This window comes from Apteryx mantelli, chromosome 5 (assembly GCF_036417845.1).
Source record: "Apteryx mantelli isolate bAptMan1 chromosome 5, bAptMan1.hap1, whole genome shotgun sequence".
NCBI classification, from domain to species: domain Eukaryota; kingdom Metazoa; phylum Chordata; class Aves; order Apterygiformes; family Apterygidae; genus Apteryx; species Apteryx mantelli.
Window position 1 is genome coordinate 66,693,453 of NC_089982.1, and position 12,168 is coordinate 66,705,620.

The window sequence follows — 12,168 nt, forward strand, 5'->3', positions numbered from 1 at the left end:
TATCTCTGATGGCACATCTTTCTGCCTCACAGCTCTTTTACAGAATCTAACATGTACAGAGCATACAATCTTTGTTCACAGACTTGTTACCGTGTGGTGACTTTTTTGCAGCTATAGTTGTTCAGTTTGATGACTCTGAGAAGAATATCATGTTCTCATTATTTTCTATTCCCATTTGTCTCTTCTCCAAATGTTACCAAACATTTGATTTCCTCTACACTTCTTTTCTATATATACAACATTCAACCACTCTTTGTTAACAGACAGTAAAACTCTGGATGCTTTCTGTTCTCTTAAATACATCGATGTTCCAAGACTTAAGGTATTCACATGCACATGTAATGTCTCCAACCAATCTTTAATGGCCTGTGTTTAGCTGCTATAACTCTTGGTCAGTGGAACTTCACATCTTTTGGGGGAGCAGTGTTTAAAGCATGGCCACCCTTGGATTTCTTCCCAGGGTTTGGCTAGTCCATGCCCCTTATTCCCAAAGCTATCACTCCCACTTCTTAAATCAGATAAGGGGCCTGCCACATCCTTTGGATTGTGGTCCAGAGACTGTCAAACACTCTGAAATCTATCCCTAATGGTCCTCCTCTTCTGTTTCACTGGCCACAGTAAATGCTTCCATTAATTTCACCACTTCACGAGGACACAACTAACACCAATTATGTACAGTGGAACCTAAATAGAAAATGAAAGGGAAACAATGTATCAATTTTAATTAACCACAGGTTTTGTTGAAGGCTACTCACTAGCAAACAGTTTAGGCAGTCAGTGAATTAATTCTTTCATACAGTACAGCATGTACGTATTGGCAAGGAGTGAGCCCCTAATTACAGGTCACTGGCAGCAGCAGCTGTTACTGAGGCAACTAGCATACCCTATGGAAGAGCTGAAATTCTTTAGTCATCACTGGATAAATTGCTTGTGTTCACTAGAGCAAGAAATATTTCTTTGGAATGTACCTCAAAAGAAATTCTTGCTCAGTATTAACATTTTTCAGACAAACTGAATAAAAGGCACTGTTACTCAAGTAGTACTTTTGTTGCCTCCAAGTGTTTAAAAAAAAAAAAAAAGAAAAAAATGTTTTTGAACAACTAGCTACTGTTTGCCTAAGAGGCTTCTTTGTTACCCCACAGTAATTTCATCTCTCCCTATAAAAGCTTACTTAACATAAAAACTGCTTATCTGAAGCATGTCTAGAGTCTCACCTTTATATCTATCTTTATATCTAAAATTATGTTAGTATAACATTATGCATTATAAAATTATACCATTTACTTCAGACATGTCTGAACAGCTAAATTTTCAAACTATACAAAAATAAAGTGTATGAAATCTTACAAAAGGAGGACATAAAGACATTAATAGCTAATCCAAAAAATATAACAATAACTTACACACAGCAGTAAGCATAAGCAATGTAGCCTACAACAGCTTTCAACAAACAGGACCTCTGAAACATGTCTGAAACAAGCATCAGCTAATATTGGAACATTCCCAAGCACAATGATGTTTCCAATTTATTATCTTTACCACAGTACAAACTTTTACAAACCAAATGTCCATTGTTTGTCAGTCTGTAAACAAAAGCTACTATCCCCCCTCCTCATTTAAGAGAGTGAATATTTTCAGTCCTCGGTCAAGTTTTATATCCATCACTTGCATAAGGAGTCAAGAGCCTCTTCTCTTGTTAAATTATCTATATGTTTTATCATACAGCCTGCAGTGAAGTAAAATCACAGTGAAAGTCCTGGGAAAAACATGATCTTTACAGCAGGACTTGACCCTTTCTAATAATAAATGCATCTAACAAAGCTTCCCATAATAAAAGCGTGGCATTTCCATTTCCAGAAATCAAGTCAATTAGAAATCCTAGGTTCTACTTAAAAATGCCAAAAGATCTAAAAGTGAAAAGATCCATCTTCTCAGTCACTTATAAGTCTTTCGGTTTCACTTGCAGAGAGACTTTTCCAGTCTGGAAAACGGTAGTGCAATTCAATTAGTTCTACATTTTATTTTCTTAAAGTCCAGAAGATAAATGTCCTAGCTCTATGGAAAGATAAGAAGATGCTCAGGTAAACAAGAAACTTTGGCAAGCCCAGGAAGGCTTACTAATCCATTAAAGCTTAGAAGTCCAAGGTGGCTTAAAAAAAGGTTTATGAATAAACTAAAAACCCAGAAATAAATAGGCAGAAATGACTGTAAACTGTCTGAACTTTTAATGATTTCTCCTTGACAGCTGGCATGATCTTTGACAGTAGAGTCAGTTAAATAGAGTTGACCTACAGAGCATCCCATTAGGGCATCCAATCTGGAACGCTCAAATGGAATTACATTCGAAAGGTTTTAAAAAAATAGAGTTTTTATAACATTACTGTAGGTTTATTCTGCCCACCTCACTTATACTTCTTCTTAAAGAGGCTTTTTATTTTCGATGGCTTTTTGTTTTTTTCACCATTTTGGTACAGGTCCTGTGGGATACTACTTATTCTAGGGACAGAAGAGGCTTCATGGTTGGGTTTGCTGTCGCTGCTGGCTGAGGAACATGAGGTGTGGTGAGGCTTTGGGAGAGGGATCCCACTTGAAAGCTGGTTCATGCTGCAGGACTTCTCAAGTATTCCATTATACACTTTGCTTGCAGGACTAAAGATCATGCTCTTAGTTTCTGCCATGCCTACGCAGTCAGGAGATCCCCTGGAAATATCTGCAGTTAGAGAAGAGGAGTCTCCTATAGATGATTCTTCCAATGAGAGTTCTTCTCGGGATGCCTTCTGAGGCGAGAGTGTCTGGTACATCTCAAGACTTGATGGAGGAGACTGCTTCCTTCCAATGGATGAACTGAAGGAGTCACATTCTGAACCTGTTTCCTGTACTTCCCTGAGTCAGAGCAAACAAAGGAGAAACATCAAACCATCATTTCCTTCATGCAAATAAAAAAGGAAAACAATTTAGAATCAGTACCATTAGCCTGGATGCACCACCCACACATTTCCTCAGCAATGAACTGAGGAAAAATATTAAGTTGAATATTTTAACTTACAACATCTGGAATTTACTGTATTTAAAGAAAATCACATATATAACTGCATACTCCTCTGCTTTTGCAGGTAGGTTTTCTCTCACCTGTCTTTTTTTTTTTTTTTTTTTTTTTTTTTACATTTTTACTAACTGGAGATACAGTTGAATCATAATATTAGAGATATAACAAAGTACCATTAAGATTTGATAATCAGATGGTTTAAGATAATTAATTCTGTGATCTTGTCTTGGTGGGCATCAGGATCTGCCCAGAATCAGTCATTTGCATCTCACTTCAAGGAACAAAAACTATTTTGCTGGTGCATGAAATCAGAGAAGTTATGAAATCAAAGGAGATTTAAGCCTATCGTATGCAAAAAGTTTCTTCAGGACAAGTGTCCCTACCTTTCAACAAGCTCATTTGCTCCTTCCAAAAGGAATTTAACCTTTTCCTATGAGGCCATGTAACAAGAGTAGGTACACGCTCAACATGCTGTAAGAATTGTGTTACCATCCATCTTCTCTTCGCCCAGTAGCTGACATTGCTTTTGATCCTAGTTTCAGATGTAAAAGCCAGTAACATATTGTAATGGAGAATCAGGGTTAGTTCAGTGCACCCTGGATTGTAACATTAATTTCATATGACTTGCTAGCTATTTACATACACACAACAGAGAAGAACTCAACTTTTGATTCAGTTCAGCCTCTAATTCTGCACTGATAGTCACAAATAATCCTATCAGTGTTTTGAGTGCTGTTTGCTAGTCTCCATACCATTGTTTGTCAGCAGAGAAGTAAATGGCTTCTTCCTCCTCCTCAGTTCGATAAAGAGCAGGGCAGCTTGACACAGAAAGGATGTCAGGGTCAGGGGAGTGCAAAGCCTGCTGAGACTGTGGAGATGATGGCACAACATTGCGTCTTGAGCGACACAAGCTACTGCTTCTTGCCAGTGTGCTAGGAGGTTTTACAATGGACCCTGAGGCAAAGAAAAAAAAAAAAACCAAAACCCCCAAATGACATCAATGTTAATGGAACCTACACTGAAGACTAAATAGCAGATGTCTGCTACAGCCACAGTGATTCGTGTCAACAACCTTGACATTGCTCAATTGTTTCAAGAAAAGGAAGATCGGCATTGCCTTATATACTCTACAGTTAGCTGAAGCACCTAACCAACATCCAACTGCAACAGTTTTGTGCCTGCCAAGTATTACTCTGACTGTGCACCAAAAGTTCTGGCTCACTACTCTCTTGAGAGCAAGAAAAAAGGCTCTACTGAAACTCCCAATCCCTTGTAAACTAAAAATAGTGGTGCTGAGATTAGTACGTTGCACAATATCCTGCATTTTACTTCTGTGGTTATTTGTAGCTTAAAGAATCTTCAAAAATTTTGCAAGGTAAGTAACCAAGGTAACCAAACAGCCATTTCAAATACACTACATTAGTTGAAAGTTACATTAGACACAGGAGACCAATTATCATATTTCTTAAAAATTTTTAGATATGAAATATCTAACTCAACCTCACTTCAAGGAGGAGAATTTCCTATTTGATAACATTTCCTTTTTGTAGGCTGTGAATTTCAGGATGCAAAAATACTAGCAATGGGTGGACACAGCAACATACAAGTTGACCAAGGAAAGATCTAACAGGAAGTCACATAAGCTCCTAATCTTCCTAATCCAATTCCTCCTTCAGAAACTGATTAGACAGCAATACTCTTACAGAAGTAGGTCTATAGACCTATCTTCAGGCTAGCTGTTACGAGCCTCAGGATTTCTTATACCCCTCCCCAAACTATCCCACAGACTGCATCATTTTGCTTAAACAAGACAGGCCATGCCCGTATGTTCAAAACATTTACCTAAAAGAGCACACTAAAATAGTAACAATAATAATAATTTTTGCAGACAAGGATGTCTGGCCTGACATAAAATGCATCTTCCTTTGAGATGCCAGTTTAGCCTCAAGTAAATTAGTCTTCATTCCTGGAATCTCAGGAGTTTCAGTTGACATTCTGCTTTCAGTGCAGAAAGTCACAATTTAGAATGAGCAACTGCAACTCAGCTGCACCTCACCAGCACTTAGACTTTGTTTCCTGATAGGCTGAACATAAAAGGGTGGCTCACAAGTCCGAACATGACAATTGTCATCTAACTCAAACTTTTGATTTTACTTTTGATGAATTCTATACTGACCTGAGAAAGAGGTGCTTACAGATCAAAAATAAGCTTGTATCATTATAAAAATATTCCTAAAAAAGCAAGTGTGAACTGAATATAAAATCCCTTGAAGAAATCTGGACTGCGTGTCTAGGTAAATCAGATGCCATCCTGTTTACTGATGTAACACAAAAAATGCACTATTACTAAATTTTGAGAGAAATTGCAAACATTTTGGTTATTTTTAAGTGTATATACACAGGATTATGAAAACTCCAGCTAAGAAAATTTAAGACTTAGAATTTTTTAGTACAAATAAAACCCATTACATCAAGGAATCAGCTGAATCCTAACCACTTTATGGAAAGCAAGAAGTTTCACTATCCCTTTCTCCTAATGACCTTGTTCCAAGTCTAGTTCATCTATTTCCTTAGACCCTTTTGTTCTTTAGCTGAGGATTGATTAGAGAAACCTATTACTTTACACTGCTTTAGACTATCACACTGATTGCAGCAGCACAAAGCAGCTTGTTTGACGGACTTCCAACTCTGTTAAGAGATTCAAAGGATGCTGGCCAGGTAATGGTCCAGACCAGACAGTTCAGTTTAGGTCCAGACATTGAAACAGTCTTGCTCATAACTGACCTGTCTGTACACCGCATTTTGCCTGAAGCCTCACGAGTGAGACAAGCCACTTTGCTTCTGTCCTTCATGTGCATGTCATTTTTGTCTAAAGGACAGGAATAATTTAGCAGTTATCAACCTATCATACAGTAATTTGACTCCTCCTAAATTGCTTGTCTCAAGAACAGATCACTTAGCATGTTTTTCCCTCTTTCCTCACACCCAAGTCTTAACCGGGTTTTTTACTGAGTACAAATTAAAAAAAAAAAAAACAACACACACTTTCAAAGAGAAGCTACTTCTTTCACGTGATTGTTTGCATAAAAGCAAGCTATAATGCCTTGCCAAAACTCAGAAAACACATTTAAAGTTCTTGTAATTCTACTAAGACATCTTTTATCATTGACTGAAACAGTATTCATTGCTAGAGACTTCCAAAACAGCCAAAATGAGCTAAACGTAAACAAAAATTCAAACCATAAGTACCTAAGCATATAGCAAGGTTTCATCTAAGTATGCCCTTATAAACTCTACAGTCCTTCTCTAATCCTAGTTCCTCTGAACCAACTGCACTTCGCTCTCTGGCTTCATTCTCATAAAAAAAACTGAACAAGAAGGTTGAGTATTCCTAAAGAGTGTTACTAAGATTAGGGGTCTGAATCTTATGCACATATCTAAGTGGCTCGATATTTTAGACAATCTGGAAGTTCTGATAACAAATGGAGTACTTCATTTTGAAATTAGACCATACAGGTGAAACCAGTCCATATGGACTTAGAATTTTGACTCTAGGCATCACATATTACTGTTTCATCCAAGAAATTTGTTGCAAAGATTTAAATCAAAGCCTTGATAGTAGAGAAGGTCAAGCTAAAGTGACACTTTAAAAGTGACCAAAACTTACAAGAAATAGTGTTGCAAGGGGATTAATGAACTTTTCAAAAGGGCATGTAGGATACTGCCAAAAGCTTGGTACATTCAGAAGAAAATGCATGCCTCAATCACACTAAAAGAAGCCAGCAAAGTAGCAACGATTTTCCTTACACTCCTTTCAAAATACAGTTCTCATTTCTTCTTAGAAGGCCAGCCCAGGAAGGAAAAAGTACAAATATGATAGAGGTTTCTTCCCTACTCATTCTTCAACTTGATATTGCTTGTCTGAACAGCTATGTGAGAGCTCATCTTTTTAATTTGCCTCTAGAGTCCAGTTAATCACAACTTCCATAAAACAGGCTCTCGTACTGACGCAATGACTCAAAACACAAGGGTGGTCTGAATCCCCAGTGTATATATCTTTTGATCATAGTTTAACTGAAGCTGGATTTCCCTCCCTCCAGCATTTGGCCTCTCAGCCTCAAACAACCCAATGCATCCCAACACAAACATTCTGTCTGAAAGCTTCCCTTGGATAACAACAGGATTTTGTTCCAGCCATTAAAGAATGTTTTGAAAGCACTGCCTCTCTCAAAGGGTGTGATCCTCCTAGTAGCTCAAGGGATCCTACAAAACCTACATCCCTTCCATATGATAAGATAAATGTGAGAAATTTTGCATTACAGTTTACAAACTTTTGTCTGGGAGCAATCCAAGCATGACAACCAGAATTTCAAAACCTTAGCTGGCTTCTCCTGATGGCCCCTCCTCCCCCCTCCCCCAAAATAATGAGGGAAAAAAGGTTTTTTCTCTATTTTACCTTCATTGCAAACCCCAGCTAACATTCTCTACAAATCCCAAAAGATGTATTTGGAAAGCTACACGGCATTTTGTTCCATCTGACTTTGGTCCACTCCTGTTTTATTACAGCATTCCCCTCCCACCTGTCTTTACATTCTCCTCTCAATTCCCTCACCTTTACAACTTTTCCCCTTTCTTTTTACTGAACGCTTACCATGAAACTGTGAAACTATTGGAGGAGTATCTTCATCTAAGTCATCAACTCCCCCTGCAATTGGGTAAGGAGGAATGGAAACTCGAGGCATCACTACCCAGCTGTGTTCAGAGTACAGAGAGGATGTCAAACTTGGTAGTCCAGAATTGTGCGCTATTTGGAAACCACAAATCTTCTCAATCTGTTGCCATCGATAAAGACGTTCTCGCAAACATGTCGTCAACTCAGAGAGTGCCTTCCTGAAAAAAAGCACACAAGATTAAAATTGCATATACTATTCTTATGACACAACAAAGCAACACCAGTACAATCATTCCAGCATACCAGAAGGTATTAAGACTGCAAGTATTCCCACTACAATATCCAGTTTCACTTAGAAGTGAAAAAAAAAAAAACCCACGCACCACTCAGACATAACTCTTCGCAAATTCCATTGTTCCAGGAATAAATCACAAAAAATATGCAACCTGGTAACTCTTACTTTGCTTCAAGTATTTTATGGTCCACTTCATCCAGAGAAGAGCTGTGTGCAACATGCAGCGTTCCAAATACAGTGCTTCTCTTCTTTTTTATCTTTTCTGCCTAAAATGCAAGATAAAATGAAGTGCATAAACCTAGAAGTTATCCCTTTAATGCAGATGATAAAACATTAGCAATACTGATATGCAGCATATACCTCAAAGCAGAAAAAATATCCAAATTCTCATCCAAATAATTTGTACCTACTAGTTCATATACCAAAGCAACAGATCAGAAAAGTCTAAGTAGCTAAATAATAAAAGTTAGTACCTCATCTTTGGCAATTGATAATTGCATTTCTGCATGTTGTCTTTTGATATTGTAATACTGTACTTCAACTTCATGTGTTAACTGAAGCCATTTCTGCAAAGCTTCAGGAACAGACCAATTGCTTCTCAGCTCAAACTCCTTCTCAGCTTTTTTTAAAGCCATTCGAACCTATCAAAAAAAAACATACAAGTTTCACCAAGACCATCACTAGAACTGACAGCAGAAGAAAATGAAATATAAACACTTTTTTCCCCCCAGAGCAACGTACTGAAGTTTTACAGAGCTTTGATATGTGCCAGTGGCTGCCAAGAAGGCAGATCAGGCTTTTCTGAAACACAGCAGATGAATTTCCATATTCTACATTACGCTCAGATTTTGTTCTTAGTCACTGACTTGAAGCTTCAATATACTTCTAAGGCAAGACATTTTGATTTAGTACTATAAATTAGATCTATTACTACTCAGAAGAGTGTGACAAAGCTATTATTTCTGGTCTGATAACAAGATAATAAAAAGCTTTCTTCTGATGTACATGATGTTCCCTGAATTCATATACATTATGATCGTAGGCTAATATACAAAGTGTGCTTCTTTCCATAGCTTCAAGAGTATTTTACTAGATAATGCACGACTGATGGACAACCATTAAGTGTTTTTATAATTTTTCATTCAAATCTAGCATCAGAGAAATGCTACTTTAAAACACTACTAAGCATCTAATAAAGCCATGAATTTAAAGTCAATGCTAAAATTAGTTTGCAGGTACCTGTACTAGCTCCTCCTCTGCATATTTGAGCCTGCTTAGCTCACATTCAGCTCCTTCCCTCAACTCCCTTAGTCGATGAGCTTCCCGTTTTGCATCATTGATTTCATCCATCATTTTGCGCTCCAGATTTTGCTTTTCCACAGCAACATTTCTATTTTCTTCTTGTGCCTTTTCAAGCCTTCAGAGTTGAACAAGAAGAATATGAGAAAATACACAGCATATTTGTTAAAAGTCACAGTCAACAGAAGGATAAATAAGAATGTGCAAACAGCATGAATCAGCAGCTATTACATTCAAGCCTGTAAGTAAACTGCAGACCACAATACCAGACAAAATATGCCAGCTTTAAGGTTAACCTTCATTAAAGGTGTGAAGAGATCAAAATACCAGTCCTTCTACAAAACTAAGGTACAGATATATCAGAGAAGCTACCAATTATCCATAATGCTAAATAAGCAGTACAAAGTAATTAGTCAAGGTCTGTTTCAATCTTAAGAGCTTAAAAAGCAGGAGAAAGATATCAGATAATCTCATTTCCATGTATGTAAAGAAACTATAAATTCCAAGGTAAACTGTAATTTTATGAGAATAACAATACATACTTCTAAATCACAGTATCACAGAATAGTTGGGGTTGGAAGGCACCTCTGGAGATCATTTGGTCCAACCCCTCTGCTCAAGCAGGGTCAGCTACAGCAAGTTGCCCAGGACCATGTCCAATTAGGTTTTACATGTCTCCAAGGATGGAGATAATACAACCTCTCCAGGCAACCAGTTCCAATGTTCATCCACTCCCACAGTAAAGAATTGTTTTCTTGGGTTCAAGTGGAAAATCAATACATAAAAATAAAATTGAACCTCTGTTCTCTTTCTTCCTTAGGTTCATATTACATCCTAAAATATCCAGAAGCAATTTCAATCCAAAAACCCATTGTTACTAAGATCAGAATTTCTGTGAAAAATGAAAATGAACAAAATTCAAAGCCAGCTTAAAAGCAAGTCACTTACGACTTTAAAGGATCTGTATTTGTATTTCACCGCAAAATAAAAACAAGGACAGCTCACCGAAGAGTTGAGCTTTTTTAGTTCTTATACCTTTCCTGCAAGTCAAGAAGACTTTGCTCTGCTGTTTGGAGACTTTCCAAGTCCTTCATCATTTTTGTGATGTGTTCTCTTGAGGTTCTGTTCTGAGTATATGCAAACCAGCAACCACCAAAACCAATCACTATAGAAACTGTTAATACAAAATCCTTCATCCAGTTGTGAGGAGGACCTGAACAGAGAATAACACGAACATTATCTGCTTTGTTGATACAGAAAGCCACCATGGAAATTTTCTGTTCACAGCCTACAGGTGATGTAAACTGATGCTAAACAGAATTCCAGCTCATTTATCTCAAACCATCTCCAACAATCCCCTTTCAAATGCATTCCAGAGGATTTCCAAGATAACATAAATCAACCCTGCTACTAAGACAATCTACACTAAACTTTACATTACATAGAGCAAAGCTTACTAATCTTTTGCATAACATAGTCTGTACCTTTATATAATGAGTTTAGTGATAGTCTTCCCAATTGCACCTTATAAGGCTAGGAGGAACTTTAAAGTCCTACTTTATGTTTTGAGTAAATTCACCTCAATCTGTGCCCTCTGGAGTATCCTGTGACGAGATAAAAGTGCACTTGTCCAAAATAAAGTAGATTTTAAAAGGAGTATACTGCTAGTAGCGGCACTTTTAAAAAGCAAAATTTGAATTGTAGAACTGTTATATCCAAGATTCAGATCCACTTCTGACCCAAAGATGATCCACTTCTTTGTTAGTACCACTTTTACAGTCATTTGAACTTTTGCAAAACAAGCATTTAAAACACAGTTTCTGTTAATTCTAACTACAAAACAGGCACTTCATCTCCCGATCTGAAGACCTAGTTAAATTGTTGCAAAATAACCAGTGCGGCACAGAGTCCATGCTTTGCTAACATCAGTTTTTCAAGTACTTGGGGCTTGGTTTCAAAGAATAGCCACTTTAACATTGCACTTAACCAGGCCCTGGCTTTTCATCGCTAGGACTTTGGCAAGAGCCATAACCTTGTCCTAATTCTGTTGACTAAACTAACAGCATAGCATGAAACAGCATAGCACATTTCAGATCATGAAGGTTACAATTTAAGAGTTGTATATCCCAACATCCATAGACAGTTTAGATGTGTCTCAGTTTAATATCACAATGGATATGGAGGCAAACGTGTCACAGCTTATCGGTTCAGGTAAAGCACTGTAAAAGAACTACACTGATTTCAGGGCTAATTAGTTTTCATAAGCAGTTTAACTGCTTCTAGAGAACAGAAAAAAAAAACCTAGCTATGAAAATGCTGCAAAACTAAGCCACCTATTTGCAAAACTAAACATCTCAGAACTGCTCCAATGGAACAGTGAGCATTAAAGGTATATGAAAAGACCACGTGTTTTTTTTCCCCTCAGAAAATCTTATTGCCCAGAGCTGGGCTGACTTTTGCAAAGTCACTCACTAGTCTCCTAAATGACCACCAAGCTCTCAAAGGGCTTCCTAATTCAGGGACACCTGACATGCACAGAGCCAGGACAGATCTGTAACTACGTACTAGCAAGCATGTGGACCACTGGGGATATGGTAAGGAAACATCTGCATGAGCTAAAACAGGTCAGATGCTGAACTGTAACATTAAATCCAAATGCACTTAAACCCAAGTCTGCGCAGAAGACACTGGGATTGGCTCTGCACCACTACCACTTCCTTATTTTGGAGGACAGACTGTAACATTAGCTAAAAGTCTAACTTAAACACAGCCAAAAACATACAGAGGGCACTTACTATGACAGAAAAGCCAACGTACACCAGTCTAGGGAGGAATATACTAAAATTACTGCAGAAT

General features: G+C 37.6%; 1 protein-coding gene across 2 annotated transcripts in view; it reads right to left on the bottom strand.

Annotated features, from left to right (window-relative positions):
• Positions 1–714: 714 nt before the first annotated feature.
• STIM2 (stromal interaction molecule 2) overlaps positions 715–12,168 on the bottom strand; it is a 76,913-nt gene continuing 65,459 nt past the window's right edge. The window contains exons 6-12 of one of the 2 annotated variants that reach the window (XM_067298152.1): positions 10,348–10,525; positions 9,253–9,430; positions 8,487–8,654; positions 8,179–8,279; positions 7,698–7,936; positions 3,799–4,000; positions 715–2,883 (exon numbers count right to left, since the gene is read on the bottom strand). In XM_067298152.1, coding sequence (XP_067154253.1) covers positions 2,403–2,883; positions 3,799–4,000; positions 7,698–7,936; positions 8,179–8,279; positions 8,487–8,654; positions 9,253–9,430; positions 10,348–10,525 — 1,547 coding nt within the window. In that variant the 3' untranslated portion in view covers positions 715–2,402. The remainder of the gene's footprint in view (positions 2,884–3,798; positions 4,001–7,697; positions 7,937–8,178; positions 8,280–8,486; positions 8,655–9,252; positions 9,431–10,347; positions 10,526–12,168) is intronic. The other variant, XM_067298153.1, reaches the window with a different exon arrangement.